The sequence below is a fragment of the Heteronotia binoei genome, chromosome 7 (genome assembly GCF_032191835.1).
Source record: "Heteronotia binoei isolate CCM8104 ecotype False Entrance Well chromosome 7, APGP_CSIRO_Hbin_v1, whole genome shotgun sequence".
Classification (NCBI taxonomy): domain Eukaryota; kingdom Metazoa; phylum Chordata; class Lepidosauria; order Squamata; family Gekkonidae; genus Heteronotia; species Heteronotia binoei.
Genome location: NC_083229.1, coordinates 35,057,470 through 35,082,098, shown reverse-complemented (window position 1 = coordinate 35,082,098; position 24,629 = coordinate 35,057,470). Strand labels below are relative to the sequence as shown.

At 40.5% G+C, this 24,629-nt stretch overlaps 1 protein-coding gene across 2 annotated transcripts in view; it reads left to right on the top strand.

Moving 5' to 3' along the window:
- Nucleotides 1-24,629, top strand: part of ZFPM2 (zinc finger protein, FOG family member 2) — a 552,362-nt gene that overhangs the window by 114,306 nt on the left and 413,427 nt on the right. For both annotated transcript variants that reach the window (XM_060243337.1, XM_060243336.1), the window contains one exon: nt 14,953-15,054. In XM_060243337.1, the coding sequence (XP_060099320.1) occupies nt 14,953-15,054 (102 nt within the window). The remainder of the gene's footprint in view (nt 1-14,952; nt 15,055-24,629) is intronic.

The window sequence follows — 24,629 nt, the reverse complement described above, 5'->3', positions numbered from 1 at the left end:
TTATAGCTGCTTTGTTCTTATTATGTTGGTGGATTATATAACAATTTTACTTTTAATTTATATTTTTATGTTATACTGCACTCTTCAATGAAAACCAGCTTTCCATACTCCTGAGAAACCCATGAGCATGGTCAGCCATTATTGGGTTATTTTTTTCCTTCCTTTTTCATAATTTGAACAATATTGTCTGTAGTTTCTTTTGTGCTTCTCCACTGGACTCTCATTCTGCAAGAAAACAGGGATTGGGAATGCTTGGCTAACACTAATTGCAGTGGCACACTTGGTGTAAAATGTGGTTGTGCTTCTTAAATCCTTTCACCACATGTGGGCAGTGTCATGCTGGCATACCTCCAAGGACCCCTTTTCTGCTAGCAGTTCTTGAGGGAAGAAGTGCTGTTAACCCATTAACTACATATTTCAGGGAAGCATTTTGTGCAGATCTTTGGGGACTGTGACTACTTGGCTCTCCCGTCCACCTCCGTGATTCCAGCTGATACCTGAGGGCCAACAAAGACTTTAGATGCAGAGAGGGGAGGAAAGCACCTCGTTGCTGCACTTGCATTATCTCCTAGGGCAGTGTATCCCTGAGATAGGATATTAGTTACCATCCTAAACTACTGTGGAACAACTTTAGGGCTGCATCCCAAATAAGCTAAATCATGAGACTCTGTTGTAAAGCGGATTTCTTTAGCCTTTCTTCAGTATCGTTAACCATATTGAAATATTTCGGCCAATGGGAAGATTCTATTTTAACTAAGTTTTCTGACCAATTTTAAATCCTGATAATAAGGAAAGTGATTACAATGTAACACTTAATGGGGAAGGTTGGAGGGGGATTTGCTTGCAAGATGGGGAAAGATTTGGAAAGGAAGCTTGAGATACAGCATCCTGTCCTTGTCTCTTGCCATTGCTAAAAGACCCTAGCAAAGACTAAGCAAAGACTCTAATGGCATATTTTCTGCTTTTCCAGTGCTAGAGAAATTGGGAGCAGGGTTGGCGTAAGGATGCTATACCATAATCACTTGAGTTCAATAGAGAGGCCTTTACAGACATTTTTTTCTCTTAACCAGATTAAGAAGCTCAGCTCTTTAAACGTCTTGCATATAACAGTGGCATTTCCAGGGTATGCTTGGACCAAGGAGTTCAAAGTGAAGGAATAAAAAAAAAGTCTGAAAAGCCAATATGACTTTGTTTTTTACCTTGCTGGAGGAGCTGTTTGCGCAAATCATCTATAAGCTTATTGACCTGCATCTTTGACTCCTTGTTTTCTCTGGATTTGGCTGGAGTGTAGACACTGATAGAGCACTGATAGAGGTGATTGAACAGCCCCCAGGTTTGCATGGCATCAGGCCCCACAACCCCCCCAGGACTGACATTGTCTTTCTCTGACAATACTTCATGTTTCCTCAATCTTACACTTCCTTAATTTTATTATTTATTTTCAGCTCTTTCTAGAGCCTTTATTTAGGTTTTTCCCGCTTCCAAGAAAGTGAAGGGCACACACAAATTCTTAACCAGCCGTATCAGCTTGAATATGTATTTTATATTAGTATATGCTTCCTGTGTGTAACTCTGCCATGTGAAAAATAAATACACTAGCTCTTTTTTGGTAAGCATATTCCTAATGGAGGAGGAAAAAAAGAAAAGGAGTAATAAAATTACTGCTTTTTCAACATCCTCATAGAACCAACAGTACTCAGTTCCTAATTAATTCAAGCATGCATACCTCTAGAGATTTCTTTTGCAAGTATGTCTAAAGCTATATTCAGCTTGTTATACAAATGACTGTTTGATCCAAAGAAATAGTCTATGTAAATATAGAAGCAATGCATGCACAGTCATAGTATATAGTTTTTTTGCATTTTTCGTTGTTTGTTGCCCTCTGAAAGTGACAAGTACTCTTTGAACAGTAGTTGCCTATACATAAGCAGTACATGCTAAAGAAAAAAAACAGACCCTCAAAGAGTCATCTGTTTGTACAAGTATCTCTGCATTCAGCTTTACCAAAGAATTTGGTTTGGACTTTGGCTGTGGTTGAGAGAGGTGTATTCACTGAAGCTTCAGTGGAAAACTGGTGTGGTGTAGTGACTAGAGTGCTGGACAAGGAACTGGGAGACCAGGTTAGAATCTAACTCTGGCATGGAAGCTAGCTTGATTACTTTGGGCCAGTCACATATTCTGAGCCTAACCTACCCCACAGAATTGTTGTGAGCACAATAGGAGAAAAGAATGTAAGCCGCTGTGTGTCTCTATTGAGAAGAAAGGCAGGATTTAAAGGATCTCATAGGATCTCATGATTTGTACTGTATTTTATCTCAATTTATGGTATTTTGTAGGCTTAACTGGGTAGGGTGATTAATATGGAAGATGGTGGCTGGGTAGTCATTTTTGGAAGTACAGGATGACTTAGTTCTCTGCAACTCTGCAATTCCATAGATTTTGTGATTTTATATCAGTATTCTAGAATAACTTAAAAGTCCTTAAGCAATTGTCTCCTTTTTGTAGTGTGACAAAACGTAGCATACTTCTTAGTTCAGCCTCAGTGGTTTGTGGTGTTCTCAGAAGCAAAAACTGCTGGCCATTGTCAGATGTGATTATGGACTAAACGGATTCTTAGCAATTCTTATCTTTCTCTTTTAGCACTCACGATCCCATCCTCGATATAATAATCATTAGGGATTCTTGTAATGGCAAAGCTCCTATTGACTTGGGTTGGATCAGACATAGGCTTTGATAAACTAACACAATGATTTTCAATCTTCAATGGCTTTTTCCTGTTCTAGCTACTGTAGCCGATAGGAGCTCAGTACAAGGTATTGTGATGAGACCAACATTTCAGATAGCATTGCATTATGATATTCAAGCATTTTGTGGCAGGTATATTATGCAAATGTTTAGCATTGCCCATGTACCACAAAAGGAATGCTTGGGAGGGAGCTGCATTTTTAATTTAATTAACAGCCAAATTGTTCTCTGCATGAAATTCTTTAAAATAAAACTTTTAAAATTTATGAAGGGATTACTGCAAGGAAAACTCATTTCAGCCAGCAGCCTGAGTGTGAACGTGTTGGGTTTATCAGTATGAGTAGATACAACTGGTGAGTCTTCCAAACCATGAAGAAGGCGGGTTCCCAGGGGTCATCTGGGTAAGAAGCCAGTGCTGTCCTGAGGTCCAGTTACATTTACTGGAACTAATTTTTGACAGAGACGTTTATGCTCCCCTGTGTGGAAAATATGTCAGTCTTACTAGGGGCAGTAGCCCATTAAACCTCTCTTTATCCTCATGAACAACCGTAGAGACTTTGGCAGAGCTCTGCCTTTGTTATGCACCTCAGAGTGAAATGCATGTTACATGTTAGCATTATGATTGTATTCCAATATTTTTTCATCTTAAAATTGAGGGAGGATGACCTAATCTGCGTGGCAGTTATTGGCCAAGAGACCAACTCTTTCTCCATGTTCCTTTTTCTTGTAGAAAAATTCCCCTGTCCCCAACTGCAGTAAGGAAAACATAACAGGTACATGTCAGGAGATCTGATGACTCAGGAGTTGGCACACAGCTTTTCCTATCCATGAAGATCTGTGATTATTTTCTTTTTTGGTTGATGCTGCTGTGGGTAGTATAATTTACTTGGGGCAGGGGGGGGAGAGTGTACAGAGGGGATAACTATTTGAATATTCTCTTATGCCATTTTCCCTCAGAACCCCCAAGCTTCTGTAATCCCTGGTGAGGCAAATCTATAGGTTCTAATTGGTTCTTTCCTGCCTACACAAATGGGCTTGATAGTGGAGATTTTCCACAGGAATGAGGGGAAATAGCCCTTTTCCCTCACTCACTGGGATGAGTAGGCAGCTGAGATAACTGGGCTGCCTTTTTTGGAATTTTTCTCAACTTGCTTTGATCAGATGTGGAGGCTCAGTTTTACAAAGATATAGATTATTTTACTCTCCCACTGAAGAGCCCTACATTTATCAAAGATGGTGAACTTTTCAAAGAATTCAGGTTTTCACGGCTGGTAACATCATTAGGGTTTGTAGAATCTTTCGGGATCAAGTGCCGTGTTCTACTGGATAAAGTTTTCCTTCCAGACGTTTCGTTCTCAGCTGCGGAGAACATCCTCAGTGGCGTTGCAGCCGGAGCAGGTGCTCAGACCTTCTTGGCTGCTGTGCATTGAGTGGGGCCAGGGCTGCTGGAGAGCTGCTATTTGTAGGCTGGAGGGTGTGTGATGAAAGGGCAATTGTTTTGTGGATGTGCCCATTGTTTGGTGGGGCTTCCTGGAAGGGTAGTGATAAGGAAACTGGCTGTTGAATGTGACCATTGTTCTGTGTTAATTGCTGGGAAGGTTGGAAGGGGTTTGAAGATAAGGAAGATGGTTGTTGACTGTGCTGATTGTTCTGTGGAATTTGCTGGTTGTTCTGAGACTTTCTGCAATTTATAGTCTGTAGGGTGTTTTGCAGAGCTGGGTACCAAGATTGGTGGATGAAAATGCCTTCTTCTTGTTCAACTACAACACATCTTTCCTGATGACATCCCTGCCCTATTCCACCATGTGCTCACCACTACCTACTTCCAATGGAACAATAAGTTTTATGAACAGATCGATGGAGTTGCCATGGGAAGCCCCCTTAGCCCTGTCATCGCTAACTTTTACATGGAAACCTTCGAAGATACAGCACTAAGATCTGCCTTCCTAAAACTACGTTGCTGGCTCCGATATGTGGATGATGTTTTTGCCATCTGGAGTCATGGAGAGACTGCTTTGAATAACTTTCTCCTTCATCTGAATTCAGTCCATCCTCGTATCCAGTTCACCGTGGAGAAAGAAAACAATGGTCAACTTGCCTTTCTTGACGTTCTCATTACCAGGAAAGATGACGGAAAACTCGGCCACACTGTATTCAGGAAACCCACACACACCGATCGCTATCTAAATAAGAATTCCAATCATCATCCTCGCCAAAAACGTACAGTTGTAAAAACCCTCATTCACCGTGCATCACGCATCTGTGAACCAAGCCAACTCCAACAGGAACTACACCACCTCAAACAGTCACTGCAGGCCAATGGATACTCCCAACAAGAAATTAGTAGAGCCCTCCATCCCAGGAGACCATCCACACCAAATCCCGAGCCACACACAAATGTGGGTACAGCCTTCCTGCCCTACATAAAATCTGTCACCGACCGCATTCGCAAAATTCTCAAATGCCATAATGTTGACACAGTCTTCAAGCCCACACAACAGATCCGCCACATGCTGCGCTCGGCCAAAGATATGAGAGATCCACTTTCAACCCCTGGAGTCTACAAAATACCCTGCTCCTGTGGTGCAGTCTACATTGGCACTACCCAACGCAGTATCAACACCCGTCTCACCGAACACAAGAGACACTGTCTCTTGTTTCAGCCAGAAAAATCAGCTGTAGCTGAACATGCACTTCAAGAAGGAGACCACGTCATCCACTTTGAAAGAACTGAAGTCCTGTCTACGGTCTCACATTATCATACTCACCTGAACAGAGAAGCTATTGAGATTTACAAACACCAGCACAATTTTAACAGAAAGGAAGAAGGCATTTTCATCCACCAATCTTGGTACCCAGCTCTGCAAAACACCCTACAGACTATAAATTGCAGAAAGTCTCAGAACAACCAGCAAATTCCACAGAACAATCAGCACAGTCAACAACCATCTTCCTTATCTTCAAACCCCTTCCAACCTTCCCAGCAATTAACACAGAACAATGGTCACATTCAACAGCCAGTTTCCTTATCACTACCCTTCCAGGAAGCCCCACCAAACAATGGGCACATCCACAAAACAATTGCCCTTTCATCACACACCCTCCAGCCTACAAATAGCAGCTCTCCAGCAGCCCTGGCCCCACTCAATGCACAGCAGCCAAGAAGGTCTGAGCACCTGCTCCGGCTGCAACGCCACTGAGGATGTTCTCCGCAGCTGAGAACGAAACGTCTGGAAGGAAAACTTTCTCCAGTAGAACACGGCACTTGATCCCGAAAGATTCTACAAACCCTAATGGTGAACTTTTACTAAACACAGAGGATCCCTTTGCCATTTATCAGATATATTATAATCCTCCCCCAAGCCTTTTGAATATCTGAATAAACTTCATCAATATATAGGAATTGAGGTTGCCAGGTTTGTGTTGGAAAATACTGGAGACTTTTAGGGTGGATCACAGTGCAGGGTTTGGGGAGAGGCCTCAGCATGGTACAGTACCATAGAGTCCACCCTTCAAAGCAGCCATTTTCTCCAGGAAAGCTGATCTCTGCCAGCTGAAGATCAGTTGTAAAACTGGAAGATCTCCAGGCCCCACCTGGAGGCTAGCAGTCCTAATTCATTTTTCATTGTGCATGACACTTGGTGCTTTCACATGGCAACTGTTTGCAGGTAGATTTTACCATTCTTACACAGTAAAAAGCACATTATTTAGTGTGTGAGTGCACCCATTGTGTATGACTAATTGTCAGTTTTGGTAGTAATTTAATCAAAAACTTAATCTTTCCCCCCTTACTTTGGTTCTCAATGGATTGGATGCTGAGTAGTACTACAGTTTTATTTTAATGTGGATCCAACCATCCTCTAAGTAGCTTTCTCTAACTTAAGTAGTTTTTCCTCCTACTTAAGCAGTTCTTCCTTCAGTGGGAGTGTCCCTTAAATTGGAGGAAGGCTTCTTAGACTGGAGGAAGACTGGGCTGGATATATGATATAAATATTTTAATAAATGAATGAATGAATAAACTTAGTGGAGTGGTAAGATAGGGGTAGGATCCATTCCAATGGTAATGTATCAGTCTGGGCCCAAAGTTTTAAATTTTATTAAAGAAGCAAGGTTTAAATTTAGGTTTAGGAAAGACATATTGAAAATTCAGACTGATTGTGCTTATAAAACAATTTCAAATTAATAACAATTTCATGTTCAGTTTTCAAAAATTGGTATTTGGCAGCACAGCACTGGGTATCTATCTGTCCCCTGGACTGTGATTGTTCCTTGTTATTATGGCAGCTGAAGAGCTGTGTGGTTAAAGTATAAAAGCATCAAACTGCTTATCACAAGCTCTTTTTAAAATGTCAGTTCATGTGTAATAAGCACCTACTACTAAGTGATAGGCAGTCAGAAGAGAAAAGCTTGAAAATATGGGGTATAAATAGTGCTAAATGGATCCAGTGGAAACCCTGTGATTTCTTCCCTTTTCCTTTTCCTACCTTGTTTGTCAGACAAATCAGGGTTTGTCTCAACAAAGAAATTGCATAGATTTTTTTTAAAATTAAGTAACAGAGTGCCTTGTTAAAATTATATTCTGTAATAGAATAATTAAACGTTTGTAGCTATACTTGGCTGACTGGATGTTTCTAATTTAGGACTCCCTTTTCCAGTCTTTGTAAATTCCCTGGCTCAGAATCAGTGGATGCAGCACTTTGTAAAGATCTAATGTAGGAATAACCTTAAAGTTAAAAAACCTCAGAGAGAGCTAGAATAGTCAGATTATCTGCAATCCTAAAAACGCTTTCCTGAGAGTAAGCCTCACTGAATGAAATCATGTTTAGGATTGCTCTCTGAACCTCTCCCTTTCTTTTCCTTTAACTGGAGCAATTCTTTCAGTTTCTAGGTGATCCACTAAAAACAAATTAATACAAGCATGTTCAGTTGCTTGGGGGTAAAATGGAGCTGCTACAGTTTTCCAATTCTACTTTCTAATAACAGAGAAATTTATTTCTGATTGTAGAAAGTCTTGTAACTGCTATTAAAAAGATACTAATACAGGCCTTTGTTCTGCATTTGTACAGTTTGATTCTAGCATTTTGTCATGAGAGGAGCTTTTCTCTTATTTCTATTCTAGGTCTTCATGATTAGCTTGTATATGGAGAAGGATGTGGGTAGCATTGTTTATATTGCTTGAAACCGCAACCTTGTAAAATTTGCATTAGAATGTAAAATGTTATTCTGACATGAATGAATGTAACTAATGTTTCTGTTTGAACCCTGTCAACTAAAATACAGCAAAAACAAGGTTCTACCAGAATTTTGGAAAACACTCAGCTCAAGACAAAGAGTCTCCAGGGGAAAGTAATCCATTCCTATTTGTTTCCTTATTTATTTGTAGCTGATACATAGATGCCCAGAAAAAAAGAACATTATTGGACGAGTGATGTGGTAGCTAAAAAGGCAATTCAATTTTTGGACTGTATTAACATAAGTATAGTGTCCAGATCATGTGAAGTGATGGTATCGCTTTACTCTGCACTGGTCAGACCTTACCCTAGAGTATTGTGTTAAGTATTGGGGAGGGACGGTGGCTCAGTGGTAGAGCATCTGCTTGGGAAGCAGAAGGTCCCAGGTTCAATCCCTGGCATCTCCAAAAAAGGGTCCAGCCAAATAGGTGTGAAACACCTCAGCTTGAGACCCTGGAGAGCCGCTGCCAGTCTGAGAAGACAATACTGACTTTGATGGATCAAAGGTCTGATTCAGTATAAGGCAGCTTCATATGTTCATATGTTCAAGTTCTGGGCACCACAGTTTAAGAAGAATATAGACAAGCTGAAATGTGTCCAGAGGAGGACAACGAAGATGGTGAGGGATCTGGAGACCAAGTCTCATGAGGAAAGGTTGAAGAAGGGTGGGTATGTTTTGCCTGCAGGACTGGATCTAGGGAGGGGCAGAGGGGGGGGGGGTACTTGTCCTGGGAACCGATGGAGTGGGGGTGTGCCAAATTGAGTATGGAGTCCATTGTATTCTGTGGGACCATAAGATAGAACGGCCCATAACAGGGCATAATATTTTAATTTTGTCCCCCCCTCCACTCAAAAAACATGTAGATCCGGTCCTGTTTGCCTGGAGAGGAGATGACTGAGAGGTGATATGATCTTCATGTACTTGAAGGGCTGTCATATAGAGGATGGTACAGAATTGTTTTCTGTTGCCCCAGAAGGTCAAACCAGGACCAATGGGTTGAAATTAAATCAAAAGAGTTTCCGGCTCAACATTAGGAAGAACTTCCTGACAGAGCAGTTCCTCAGTGGAACAGGCTTCCTCTAAAGGTGGTGGGCTCTCCTTCCATGGATGTTTTTTGAACAAAGACTAGATGGCCATCTGACAACGCTGATTCTGCGAATTAGGCAGATAATGAGAAGGAAGGCAGGAGGAGTTGCATCAGTGCTTAATTCTTGTGGCCCCTTCTTACACAAGCAGGGAAATGCTGATCGCCACTTTGAGGTGAGTCATAAATTTTTCTCCAGGCCAGATTAGCAAGAGATCCTGGTTTTTGCCATCTTCAGGTCACTGGGGATGTATGTATGTGGGGTAGATATTTGTGAATTTCCTGCATTGTGCAGAGGGTTGGACTAGATGACTAGTTGGATGTTCCTTCCAACTCTGTGATTCTATATCATGATGGGATTATAAGAACCTGCAATTTGGGAGGGTGTTATTTTGTAGTAAGTGTGATTTTGAAGTCCTGCAGAAGCCAACAAGGATTTTGATAGTGCCATGTTATACTTTGTTAACTAAAATGAAAATTCTGGATTTCATGAGCTTCTTAACACTTTTCTTTACCTTGTACCACAGGAGATATGCTATCAATTAGGAGTATCTTCATCTTATTTTTAAAAGAACTGTAAGAAATCTAGCAAGCTTCAGTCATTGTGGTGCTATTCCATTGACAATGTAATGGCAAAAGGGGGGGAGAGGCAAAAGTGTGCTTTTTGCAAAAAAGTTTTTTTCATAAAAGGCAAGTGAGTTTTAGGGTTTTAATGGCTCAAAGACAGAGGAATACATGAGTTGTGTGGAAAATGTTACTTCAGTGATCACCAACATGGTGCCTGTAGGCACTATGATACCCAATTGTTGTGAGCAGTAGCTAGAAAAACTGTCTAATAGTTAGGGTTAGCCACTCTGGTATGGGTCTCCCTGGGAGGACACCTAACCTACCCCTTTTTCAATTCCTTTTCCATAAAGTTCCCCCTAATAAGTGACTGAATGAGGCATGAGGACCCAACAGTAACAAACTTTTTATTAAAAAGATTTAACAGCTCTAATTCAATAATATGTAGGGAAAGTGAGCACAGTGAAGATAGGTAAACCAGCCAATTAAAAAACCTTAATGCATTTGACTGTACTGTACATAGCCTTTTCTAGGTATATGGCCTCAAACTGACTCACCCCCTTTAGATGAAGGATCCCTCCATCTTCAGCAGCTTCTCACCAGCTCTGCAACCTGATTTAACACCCTCCCACTTTGGACCAGGCTCTTCATTTCTTCTTCTCAGGCACCACCCTCTAGTCCTCCACTGGTCCAAGTTTTCCCACCAACTCCCCTGCCAACCATATCATGTAGGCCCTGTAACTACTCTAACACAAGCTTCTCTGTGGTCTGATAGGCTTGTCAGGCTATTTCCCACTACCGGCCACCTGGCTGGCTGGGGGAAGCTCTGCCCCAAAAGCCACTAGGTGTCTTTAAATCTTGGCAGGCTTAGAAGAAGCTTGGAAACTTCTTGTGTTTTGGAAAGTGTGTGTTTGTACCTTTAAATCTCACCAAGACTAAAGCAGTATGGGTGGGGTGAGCAGGGAGAGCCAGGTAGCTGTTCCCGGTGAATGTGTGAAGCTGATCTCTGCCAGCTGGAGATCAGTTATAAAAGCAGGAAATCTCCTTTCATTTTTCCTGTTAGTCTGAAGAAGTTGGTTGAAATACAGCAGATGGTTACATTCAGCAACTTCTGTGAGTAAATTGCCCCAGTGAAATCACAAGAGTGTGTGCTTGCAAGCTCTGTTTATTTTAGCTGCTTTTTGAGTGTGTGTGTCTGTGTGTTCACTTTCATTAGTGGAAGTGCAGCCGCTGGGGGTGAGAAAATGAAGACTGTATTCAGGGGAACTGCACTGCTGTATTTTTATTGATTTATTTTAGGGAATGGGAAAGTCCCCTGGCCCCACCTCCAAAGTTTCCAGGTATTTCCTGAGTTGGACCTGGCAACCCTAGGTCTGTAGGCCTCTCTACAGCCTTTAGGCTACAGTAGACTTAGGATCATAACACCACTAAAGGATTTCCCACTGCTCATTTCCTTCTTTCCATCTCGTCCTCACATTGCAAAAGCAAATAGCCAATCCTGGCTTTCCTCCACTTTAATGCAGCAACAGCTGCTTTGGAAGAACTTGGGAGGCATCTATCACTGTATCTTCAGTGAACATCCTTTCCAAAACAACTGCCTGCATTGGTAGAGAAGACATGGGTCGTTTTCGCACTCACCTTAATCAGCAGCGACGACCCTCTTCACCGCGCAGGATCTGCGCGGATTTCGCACTAATTGCCGCGGAGCACCCAGAAGAGCCGGAAAGTCCCGGCGCTTTTGCGGCACAAACGGAAACCGCCAAAAACCAGTTCTCAAAACCGCCAAAAACCATATTCTCAAAATTCCAGAAACATCCATAGGCTCAGGAAGATAGGGAACACCTGCCTTATCTTATAGAGAAGAATTAAAGATCTGGAAAGCAAGAAGAAATGTTAATTATACTCACTATAGATAGCATGATTTCCAAATGCAGGCTCCTAATATTGAATAATTGGGGTACCTTAATCCAGGATATGAAACCATGGTTTGAAGTTGTTAATTAGTCACAGATTGATGAATAAACTGCTACTGTTTTTCATGGCACACAAATGCTTAATCCTAGCTTATTATTTGACACTGTCCTTGTCACAGTAAAGGCTGGCATACTGCCGTGGGCATGTACAGAGAAGATGGGGTTGCCAGGCCTGTTTTGGAAATACCTGGAGACTTTGGGAGTGGATCCAGGAGAGGGTGGGGTTTGAGGAGGGGAGGGGCCTCAGTAAGAATCTACTCTTCAAAGCAATTTCTCTAGGAGAGCTGATCTCTTCCAAGTGGAGACCAGTTGTAAAAGTGGGAGATCTGCAGGCCCCACCTGGAGGCTGGCAACCCTAAGAGAAGATGGAGAAAACGAATGAAGGAGTTGAAACCAGCATTAGTTGAGATAAATCAGGATTTGAATGATTTTCTGTGACCCAAGTCTTAGTTTCACAAACTAACGATTGTTAAAATAAGCTGTGCTTTCATTTTGTACCTGAACTCGGTCTTAGGTTGTCTCTAACAGAATGAATTTCACAGAAAATACAATGTGAATTCATCTTGATTGGAAGTCCTCCAAGTCCCTCTTTGGTTACACTGTGAATATGGGCTCATTCTAGGGGTTTAACTTGAAAATATCATTTTTATTTTAATTTTGGATAGAGTGTGAGCCATCAGTGAGTCCATGTTTGTTGGTGCTTATTTATTTGCCTGCACATTAGGGATGTTAGCAGGTACTTGCCCTTGTACTCCATTTACCGCCAGTGTTCCTACAATATGTTAAAGTTATACTTAAAAAAACAAGCATACTCAAACTGTTAATACCGTGGTTCTGAGCAGCCTGCTTTGAAATTCCATGTCCTGGGGACAAGCAGTGAGAGAGGGATGTTACTTACATGCCCAGTTTGTCACCTTCCTAGAGACATATGGCTGATAAACTTAGAAAAAAGAGGCTGAATTAAGAGAACCTTTGGCTGAGTCAACAAGTATCTGATTCTTGAAAGCCTGTTGTTGCTCTCTGCAGTGTTTATGCACTGTAACATGGCAAGATATCTCATGTCACTCCAAATTTTATTTAATATCACTTTGAAGAAGAGTTTCTGTTTTGTGTTACCATCTTGAATTTAGGCTCTGAGTAAGAGTAAACTTGAACTCAATTCCGAACTTTCCGTGTTTTTCCTTCGGTGTTGTAGGCAGCTTTCTGTTTGTAACTGGAAGTCCTTTACCAAAAGCTATCTTGTCTGATGATAAAACCATGAGTGTATGAAGCTCACACATTTTTCATCTCTTTTATGACCTTATCTTTCACAAGCGGCTTCTGTGAAGGTATCCTAACTATAGAAAGCACCTGGAAAATATATATGATATCTATGCTGTGATAAGCAGTTGTGAACAAGAAACTAGACCTGTCAGTTCTGAACTGTTCATTGTTAAAAAAGATACTTTGTAGATGTAGCTGATTGCAAAATATATTATAGGGGGACTAACAGCTGTTGCGATGCTCAGTCAGGAAAGCTCAATAGTTACAGATGCATAAGAATTTTTATAAGAGGTTGTTGTCGATAGGAACTGCATGGATTTAATACTGTGGCATAGAAGATGACTGACTGTCTGATGCTGGAATTTCAATCCTAAACATATTTGATCACAGTTGAGCTTCCAACTTTGTGTCCTTTGGATAGTAAAGTAACATATTGATCCTAAGAAAACAAGCCACTTAAAGTAACATATTGATCCTAAGAAAGTAACATATTGATCCTAAGAAACAAGCCACTTAAATAATAGAAGATAAAGTACTGCCAATGTTTAAGGATGGGCACAAACTGGGAAAATGCTGTTCAGCTTGTGCAGGGGCTGTTTGTAGAAAAATGGGTGGTGGGGTTCATCCAGGGATTGTTAAGCAGCTGTACGTACTATTCAGTGGACTAGGTAGGGAGGAGGGGGGCATCAGAAAGATTCAGGAGCTGTGCTTCTGTGAGCTCCTGCTGAATTTAAGGCTGGAACTGTGGACTATTACAAATTTTTAGCCACCTCACAGAATGGTTCAGTTTGTGAGGTTCATGAGTTAGTAGAAACCCCCTCCCCCAATGCTAGAGACACCAAACTCAGAGAGAGTCTCCAGCTGACTCTCCTGTAACTACCCTCTGAGTTTGATGAGGATTTATTTTATGGGGTCTGAGTTATAACTCCTCCATCCAGAAGATTCCACATGGAATTCTGAGGAATTCCTTCTTTCTGAGGAAATTGTATCCTGGACCATGCTTGTGCTCCTTGATTATTTTTTGTGTTCCAGAACAGAGAGCTGGCACTGGAAATAGCATGTGGAGTAAGCCTTCACTCAAACAAGGCCTTATGTACTTAATGAAGGAGAGTTGAATCCAAGGTTGAGAATTAAGCATAAATGTTAAACACAAAAAAAGTCCCTGCTCACTTGGTTTTATGTTCTGTGGAAAAGCAACAAAAACAATGTTTTGGGGAAAGAAATGGTTTAATATGAATCTACAGTCATAAATGTCAAGAAATTTTTCTTGTACAGCATATGTTATTGGCCTAATGTGATTCTCTTTCTTGTTGGAAGATGACTGAAACACATCATAATGGAGCTATGGAATAATAAGACAGTAGTCATTCCCGAGTTTGCTGCTTTTTAAAATTGGTATACTTCCCCACTGTACCTAATTTGAACGTTTACACTGACACTTAGCAATATGCTGAGCTTTGCAAGAATCCTGGTTTACAAAGGACATTATTGTTTTGTTTATGAAAACTTGTTTTTGTTTATTGAATACTCCATGCCTGAGGGTTGAGGCAACACCAGCAGTCCACTGCTTTGGAATATTGATTTAAGTTTTCTTTTTATGGTCCACTACTGCCATGTTTGGACTGAGAATACTAACATTTCTTAACCAGTTCCATTACAGGCTATTGAGTAAACCATCTTGAGGGATTCCAAATTCTACAAAGTTAAATTCAAGTCCAGTAGCACCTTAGAGTCCAACAGGTCTCCCTTTTTCAGGGATATGATGAAGGGAGCTTTGACGCTTGAAAGCTTCTATCCCTGAAATATTGTTGGTGTCTTAAGGTTCTGCTGGGCTTGAATCTAACTGTTCTGCTGCAGACCAATATGGCTAACCTCTGTAACAATTTTTACAAAGTATTGTGGTATTTATTACCAATTTCATAACTTATAGGATGCAAACATGTTAGATTACTGATTTTTTTTAAAAAGCTTAAATCATTACTTTTATGTAGTATATGATGAGCTAATGCTGTGTTGCTCACACATGATACTTGCTTTGATTTCTGTAACTGAAATTAAGCTAACTGTATGTATTACCTGGAAAATTGATAGGTGATGAAGAGGGCAGCCAGGAAGCAGCAGATTCTGATGGAGATGCACGATTGGAAAAATCTGTGCCGCTTACGCTCGAGACGGAAGACTGGGATGGGCCAGGTAGGAAAGTGTATAGTTTAACTGTTTGCCTTCCACAATAACACATATGACTAATATTGTATTCAGGAGCTCAGGAACCAATACAATTATCTTTTATGTTCATAAATATTTCACTATTGAAAAGAAAAGTGGATTTTTAAAAATCTTAGTGAGTGTTTTGCAAAAACTAAAAAAAAAAAGCTCATTGGTGACCTAAGTTGTATAGACTATTATTCCTTAGCATTTTAGAAAAATCTCTGGCAAATGCAAAAGATAAAATTACACAAGCCAAATAAAAGGCAAAGATCCATTGTTTCCGTTTCTTTAAAGCTGTGGAAACCATATGTAGGGTATTAATCTCATTGTATCTATGAATAATATATATAGAAACAGGGCTTTTTTGAACAGGAACTCACAGGAATGCAATTCCGGCTGGCTTGGTGTCAGGGTGTGTGGCCTAATATGAGATGAGTTCCTGCTGGGCTTTTTCTACAAAAAGCCCTGTATGAAACAATTGTGATGTCAGGGGGTGTGGGGGCTTGGTGTCAGGGGGTGTGGCCTAATATCCAAATGAGTTCTGCTGGGCCTTTTCTTTTTTAAAAAACCCTGCATATAAATAGTATAAATCTGGAATGGTTGTGCTCAGGAGGTCTCTTTTATGCATCACTGTGTTGTGAAAAAGGAGTGCCTTCATGTTCCCAAGCACAAGTTATTACTGTAGTATTAAATCCTTAGCTCATAAGTTGTGACATAGTTCCAGTGTTGTAGATTGTGCAGGGACAAATTAACTTGTGCTTAAGGCTGTCCAATGAAGTTCATAGCTAGGGAACTGAAACTGCTTCTCTTGTATCCAAAGTTATCATGCTAGTCATTCCTTCACAGTGGCTATTCCCAGCTTTTGATGATATGTTTATAATCTCTGAGGTCCAAAGAAAATATGATTTACACTGAGTGGTAGACTGTAGATCACACATTCAGTCCTACATCTTATGTAGAGTACAAACCACAGGTTTGATGTCTGGCATCTCAGCTACCAGAACAGGGAAAGAACTTTGCTTGTGGCCATGGAAAAGTACTGGTCAATGTAGACACAATGATGGTGTGGGATGTGGACTGGCCATACAGGGACATGCCAGCTGGGCTAGGATTAAACACAGCTGTGCCAGAGGAGGCAAAAGGGGGCACCCAGTCCCTCAGCCCATTGATTTAAAATGGATTTAAATGGAGGGAGGTTGGAAGTGCTGATGAGGAGTGCAGAGGGCTACTGGAGACTGGGTTTGCAGAGGAAGAGTGCAGAAGGCTGCCAGAAGATGTGACAAAAGGGGGAAAAGCCGCATGTGGGAAGGAAGAGAGCAAGCCTGGGGGAGAATACCTGAACCCTGCTGATAGTTACCTCAGTTCACAAAAGAAGATAAGCAGTGGGCATACAGGTAGTGGAGGATCCGTGGAGGTGCACAACATCTAAGAAGAAAAAAAGAAGAAATGAAAATGACAAAAAGGGAAACTTTATAGCCCAAAAAGGGAAACTTTATAGCCAGACAAAGGGGCTCAGGACCTGAATCTGAGGCCCTGATTAAGGGTGACAGTTGGTCTAAAGGGACCTGTATCTATTCTATCTTATCATATATTTATCTTACTGTCCTTCTAAGGAGTTCAAAGCAAAGAACTTGATGCTCCGTTCTTCCATTTTATCTTACCAACCAACCTGTAAGGTAGGTGAGCCTGTGAGAAAGTGGCCCAAGGTCATCCAGTGAGCCTGGGCTAAATTGTGGTGTAAATGTTTTACTTGTCAGGGAAATTAGCAGTCACTTGGCAAACCCTTTGGCCATTCAGTCACTATCAGTGGTTTCAGTAGAGAATACCATATCACAGGTAGGGAAATTCATTATATGACAACTATGGTTCACATAGTGCTAAACTATTTGGCCTGCTGGAAGGGTGAGTCAGAACTGGCTGTTGCAGTCTAGATCAACACTAAGTCTTGACCAACAGCCCCACCCTCCAGTTGGTGTTGACAGTTCATGTTCCCAAATACTGAATGCATCTTCCTTCCTAATGCAGTATCATTTATGTGCATGAGATAATTTCTATCTACATAGGCAAATTGAACGGAAAACCCTGTTCTGTATTATGGTTGCACATGTGGAATTGGGGCAAATTTTTTTTCATTATTTATTGGAGTATAAGAAAAAGAAACACTGGTTATTTGTTTCTTTATTCAACAAGCTGCCTCTCTCTTTCATAAGAAAAAGCTGGTTCAGGGATTTGCTTGTTTATTACTGCAATGTTTTCTTTTGGCCAGGAGACTAAACACCTATTATCTAGTTTCAAACTCTCTTACATTTAGCAGCATGTTGAGTTTAACAAATGGATGTGGCAGCCAATGATGTTTTCAAGGACTTTTCTTATCAGTTTTTCATTTGATATAAATCATTTAACACACCCTGGTCATTGACTTCAGAGTTAAGAGAGAAACCTGTGGACTGCAATCAATAAAGCGTAAGAGGTTTGTGTTTAGGCAGAAATGTAAGCGAATATTTTTTCTCACAGATGGTATAAACACTGCAAATGTAACATGACAGAACTGGGAAAGATGGTAGTTTCATCGGCATGAATAAGAATGATCCAGACAGCAGTTAGCTGTGAATATGCAGAATTTAGCTTGCCGAGCAAAACAGCATAAAGGGTTTCGATATCCTTATGTAAGGATCTCCCTAATTATCATCATAACTGTTTCTTGAATAATGATGACTGCATTTGAAAACAATAATATTGCACAATAACTGTTTCTAAAAATGGAGGATATTCTCTTCACAAGACTGGAGAGCCCAGAAGTCTTTCTGAAAATAATTTATAATTCAATAACAACATTTTTCATTAAAAAGCCTCTTATATTTCAATCACATTTCCATCCGTGCTTGACTTTGCAAATTACAGTATTCTGTGTACGAAGAGGAGGAGAACTCCAGCTATAATTTTCTGAAACCAGCAGGTGGAAAATATAGTGCAAACAAAAATTAAGATACAGTATATCTGATTGTTGCAATGTCATTTATAGTGTTGTTAATGATATACAAAAATATGCCTATATTCTGCACAAAGACTGCAGTGTTATGTAAAAATAAGATTTGGCACTAAAAGGTATTGCAGTATAGTTCAGTTGATCTAAGAAGAGAATTATTTCAGTAGCTTTCACAAAGCATTGTTGGAGCATACTTTTTTTAAAAAGAATTGTGTAACTAAAATGTATGCAGTAAATTCCATTTTCTCAAGATTTCTTTGTTGTATTATATTTTTGTGTAATTTAATATGGGAAGATGGTTGGATCTCATTGAGATTTTATATGTTGTCAAGGAAGGCAAGGATATTAATTGATCCATAAGCAGTAGAATGTTGAGGAAAATCCAACCACTTCCTAGAACTATATACATTCGAAGGGGAGGGATAGTTAAACCCCAGCATGTGTGCTCAACCAGACCATTTGGCTTGGCACACAAGGTGTGTTTGCTGGTCAGATAAACAAGCAGAGTTTCTAAGTGCTGGAAGTGTTGATGGAGTTGGTAGCAAGGGACAAGGCAAAAATCATGGCTTATGCCCATAAGCCTCCAGACATGTGGCACTGCCAGTCAGGTCTGATGCTAGTCCCTGAAGAACTGGTAGTACCCCTGGGGCTCCATGTGCTCCCAATTTGTCTGGCCAACTACAACACTCATCTTTCCCTCCCTGTTTTTATTTGCCAGTATTCTAAAATTGTGATCTGCAGGTATTGCCGTTTTTGGGCTCTTGGGCTGAAAAAGTTGTGAAGCTCTATTGTAGGACATTATGGAACCAATTTCCTCAAATGACTCTCAAGTGAGCACAGGTAGTCCATAGTAAGCATGAGTCTGCCTTACATTGACTCAGAACATTAGCCCATCAATTTAGTGTTGACTGACAGTAGCTCTCTTGAGTCTCACGCAGGCTGCTTTCCCAGGTTTGCTTTTCTGAGTGTTTTATATCAAAATTTCAGGATGAACAGGACTTTCATTGACCAGTACAATTTATTCTTCTGATACTCAATGAAAAATAGTAGGGCCAGTTCACCAAACTGCATTCCCAGAAAGAAGTCTGGAACACTCATGACTGCACTGTGTCACACTTCAGCCTAGTGACATGATGAGATGCTGCCACATACTTTCCTACCACTTGTATGTCCACAGACAACAAAGAGAAAGGAATAGAAAGAGAACAGTGAGTTCACATGAATAAATGGGTGCTGCATAGCAGCCCACAGAAAATGGACTCAGAATAAGATCATCTAGCACAAGATATTCTGGACTGAAGAATAACTATATTACAATTCTGTGCACATTTTGACATAAATCCCATTTACTAATGGGCCTTATTTAGATTAAACATAGGTAGTATTGGACTTCCCAAGTAATGTGTGTGATTTACAGAGCTCTTTTGTAGCAGGAACTCCTTTGCATATTAGGGTACATCCCCCTCATGTAGCCAATCCTCCAAGAGCTTACACGGTTCTTAGGACAGGGCCTACCGTAAGCTCCAGGAGGATTGGCTACATCAGAGGGGTGCAGCCTAATATGCAAAGGAGTTCCTACTTTTAAAAAAGCCCTGGTGATTTACGTAGTCACTATAACCAGGGCTTTTTTTTGGTTTGTGTGTGATGGTACTTGTCTCTACTGAGTACCAGCAGCTTTTTTGAGGTCCTGATCCCTGTGCTCCAGCCTGCCCTAATCAGCAAGAGGAAAGAGAGAATGGACCCTCAGGACAATGTAGTGCGGATCTGCAGAAGCAGAGAGGAATTGGTGGAAATCACCATATCTTATATCTTTTTTTTTCTTTGCCCCCCCTCCCTCCCTCCCTCCCTCCCTCCCTCCCTCCCTTCCTTCCTTCCTTCCTTCCTTCCTTCCTTCCTTCCTTCCTTCCTTCCTTCCTTCCTTCCTTCCTTCCTTCCTTCCTTCCTTCCTTCCTTCCTTCCTTCCTTCCTTCCTTCCTTCCTTCCTCCCTCCCTCCCTCCCTCCCTCCCTCCCTCCCTCCCTGTATTTAACAGTAAGATAACAGGCCACTAGATGCTAAATGTCTTGCCCATAGACAAAATAGGAATATATGTTCAGAGAATCCTGAAAAAAGAGATTTTGAGTGGTGGTGTGAGACTTCTAAATTGTTTATCCCTTCCCTAAGATTTCTCATGGGATCACAATTTGTTAATGTTGAATGGTCCAAAGTTCTCTGCAGTAGGATTTTTTGCAAGACTTGAGGGGAGGGGGGAGGCATATGCACATTTTAATGGTGAAAAATTGTAAAATGGAATGATTTCTCCCATTAATATTTTGTTGCGAATTTAGAAATGATGTTTAGTTTATTGTTACAGTCAGTGACCAGCTTGTACAATCGAATCACATAAAACTTTTTGCATCAAAAACAGAATAAAACCAACAGCAGCATTCATAAAATTGGGTGCCTATGGCTATTACAAAGAAATCGGATAAAAACATCCATAAAATTCATTTAAAATTTGGATGAAAGGTTAACAGTCAAATCAAGTTTAAAACAGTCATAGACCAGTCAAATTAGATACAAATAACTTAATAAAATACAATCAGGTAAAACAATAATCAGAATAAAACATACACAGTATGATATAATGTTTAATTTTCTCATGTGTCAATTATAAAATGTGACCTTTTGGTGAAATGTGTACTGTTGATACTCTTTGATTCTGTTGGTACATGAGTATCTTGTATTCAAATGCTTGTTTTAATGGATTTCCTGAATACCTTCTCACTTTTTGTAAATTACTTTTGTTATTTTGTGCTATAAACAAGTTTGGGCAGAAGCTGGCAAACTGTTTAGTGTATGTTGGAATGGCTACTTAAGAAGCAAACACTGAGAAATAGGAATTCTTCCTTCCTTCCTTCCTTCCTTCCTTCCTTCCTTCCTTCCTTCCTTCCTTCCTTCCTTCCTTCCTTCCTTCCTTCCTTCCTTTCTTTTTTTCTTTTTCTTTTTAAAAAAAATATAAGCAGTTTTAAGAAGACTTGAAGATTATAGTACTGATTTTGTTTCCTTTTTGATTGGGGAAATGTGGCAGATACGGGATCTTGGAAAATACTATTTGATGTAAATTAACAAAAATCCATGAAACATAGTTAACTATAGATATAGTCTGACAGTAAGAAGAATATTGTGAAGAAGCAGAGGAAATCATAGGACGGCTGTGTGTTACTCTGACGGTGAATCGGTATTATCTCAGCTATCAGATAATGCAGTTATCATTAATTTTCACATTTGCATTTCAATCTTGGGAAGGAAATGACTCTTGCTGGATGAAGATAAGAGCTCTGTACCGCTATAATGAACCATCATTTTATCCCAATGCTTTGTATCCATATGAAAATGAGGCAGGGTGGTAGTGTGCTGTGTGAGTGGTTGTGTGTGTATGTGTGTCTGTCTGTATGTGTATATGCGTGTGCAGGAGTGGGTCATAGAAACATAACAAAGTGTCAAAATTACTACAGACTTCAGAGCCTTTGTGAAACAAGAGGCAGTCTAAATGCATCTTCTGCAGTGAAGTGGATGTTGAATTAAAGAAGGCTAGGTTCTCCTATTGTAGGATAACTGGAGGAAGAAAGGGCAGAGAGGAAATTCACTGAATCATAATCCAGTTTCCATCATGCGCTATGAAGTATTTGAAGACCTAGAAGATAGCAATCAAGTTAATACCCCTCTGCAGATGAATGAGTCAGGCTTCTTCATACATGACATGAAGTTTTAGGGCAGCTAGAAACCAAACCCCTTCCCCTATACCTATTATCAGGGTAAACAAAACTTGTGTGGGTAAGTTACTGATTCTTCATCAGTGTTCCTTCTAAGCTGAGTTAGTGTGAGCTAGCTCACAGTTTTTTTAGCCTCCAGCTCACACATTTTTGTCTTAGCTCAGGAAGGATGACTCCAGAGCACACTAATTTATGCAGTAGCTCATAACTTTAATGCCAGTAGTTCACAAAGTAGAATTTCTGCTCACAAGACTCTGAAGCTTAGAGGGAACATGAGGATAATTTCCCCCCACCTTTCTGTTTTTACAAATACATGTCATGGATTTGCTCCTTTGAAGCATCAGCTGAGATCTCAATATCTGTTTTAGGCTTGTTGCACACTGAGTATATATATATTTTTCCTTTTGAAGGCCTGAGGTGAATTCCATGATCTATGACAGACTACCTTGGAAATTCAAAAATGGTTTGCTGGGCTGTCTAGGCAGGATATTGTTTATGAAATGCCCCCTTGAGTGTGTGGGCTTAGTGATATGGTTCTTTAGATTCATGCCATGCCTTAGAATGGTCATGGTTGCTGGTTAATAATTATTGAATGGGTCTTTAGTGCCTAATGTTCAGTCTGGAGAAGAATGTTTAGTCTGAAGAAGAGGAGGTTGAGGGAGAACATGATTGCTCTCTCTAAGTATTTGAAGGGCTGTCACTTCGAGGAGGGAGGGAGCTGTTGGCAGCAGAGCATAGGAGCTGCAATAATGTGTTTAAATTAAGGGTGGGAAGGTACCAGCTTCCCACTGGAAACACTTTTTTACAGTAAGAGTTGTTCAACCGTGGAATCAGCTGCTGAGGGAGGTGGTGAGCTCTTCCTCACTGGCAGTCTTTAAAGCAGTGTCTGGACAAACATTTGTTGTTAGGAATGTTCTAGGCTGATCCTGCATTGAGCAGGGGATTTGACTAGATGGCTTGTATGGCCCCTTCCAACTCTGTGATTCTGTGATTCTAGTCAGTATCTCATTTGTTTATCTGCTTACAACCTAACAGATGCAGAACTAGTTTGTCAATACAGTAGACACTGGCATGTGTAGTCTTCCAGTCATGAACACACATGAAGATAGGAAACTGCCATAAACCATTGGTCTGTATGCTGTTCCCTTTTCCTGCTCATGTCTGTTCTTTCTACCCAGCAGTTAATCTACCTTTAGCTGACCTGCTTTATCTGACCTGACATAAGAATATAAGAGAAGCCATGTGGGATCAGGCCAATGGCCCATCCAGTCCAACACTCTGTGTTACACAGTGACCAAAAAACCCCAGGTGCCATCAGGAGGTCCATCAGTGGGGCCAGGACACTAGAAGGCCTCACACTGTTGCCCCTCCCAAGCTTTAGCCTTCCTTCCCTCCCTCCTGGCAGCCTTTCCCCAGGAAAATGATGGCTCAGTTGTGTGGTGCCTGCTGAGCTGGGCCCATTTGTGGTGGGGGACTTCATGGGAGCACCCTACTAGGATCCAGAATTCCCTGACACCTTTGCACATTATTTCCCTTTTCCTCATTCTCATATCCTCACCTTTCATATTACCTCATATTCTCACAATTCCCTGCTTCTTTCCCTTATATCCACCCATTAATTTATCTTTTGTCTGCCACCCATCTTATTTACTTACATTTCTATCCTGCCTTTCTTGACAATGGTGACCCAGTGCAATTTATATTATTCTCTTCCATTTTATCCTCAGAGCAATCTTGTATGGTAGGTTAGGCTGAAAAAGTATAATTGGCCTAAGGTAATTTCCAAAGCAGAAAAAGGAGTAAAGGTCCCAGTCTGAAACTCTAATCCTTTACTGCACTTGCTTACATGGCATGCTGCTGTTGAACAGTTGCAAGGAGCCAGGCCTAGTTGAACATGCATTCTGATGGCATCAAGTTACACCATGGTTGCTGCTAGACCTGGCCCTAATTAGTCCTCCATCAAAATCCAAAACAGCCCCAGATATCTCCCTGCCCTCCCGCCTTTTACTGACAGAAACCAATGCTGGAATGCTGGCCAGCTGTTGTGGTTACCTAACAGTAGCCTAGCCACTGATGGCATCTGTTTGTTGAATTTTCAAACACTGCCTTTATTATATTGGGTTTAACTCACCAATTTATTTATTCTTCTGGATTTCAGGTTTTTCTGCAAACCTGAGACATTTTTCAGGTTTTTTTTTTTTTAATAAAAGAACTGTCTTGTCTGTTCACCACTCCCATGTCTGGATTTAAGTAGCCTCAGAGGGGACAACTTTTTGATAAGGTATTGTAAAGTATTTGTAAAGTATGGTATTTGATATGATATTGTAAAGCCCTTCTATATTTCCTTCAATTTTCCTTCCTTTCATGACATATGAAACTGTATTTTACATTCTCATTGGCTTATCCTTGCTTTGCCATCAAACGGATATTGTTGTAAAATGTTAATTACTTGATTCTAGAATCCTGGAATTATTGGTGGCTTACATGCTTATGGTACTAGTTTTTGCTGTTTTGGTGTTATCCAGAAGAAGACTTCTAAAGTAGATATGTTGGAGGGTTTTTTTAAATAAGGTTGTGTGTGGATATTTATTTTACAGAGGAATTTGTTTATTTACAATACCTTTCCTTCCCTGGAAGCTTGACCATTAGTTCCGTCCTGAGTTGCTACTCATCTTGTCCCTTCTCACCTTGTAATAACAAGTATGTATGAGTCCGTTTATCATGGATAGCTGATTATTCAGGCACAAGACAAAAACTGGGTTTCCCCTGTTGCAGGGGGGAAAAAACAACCTATAATATAAGAACACATTTTTTTTAAAA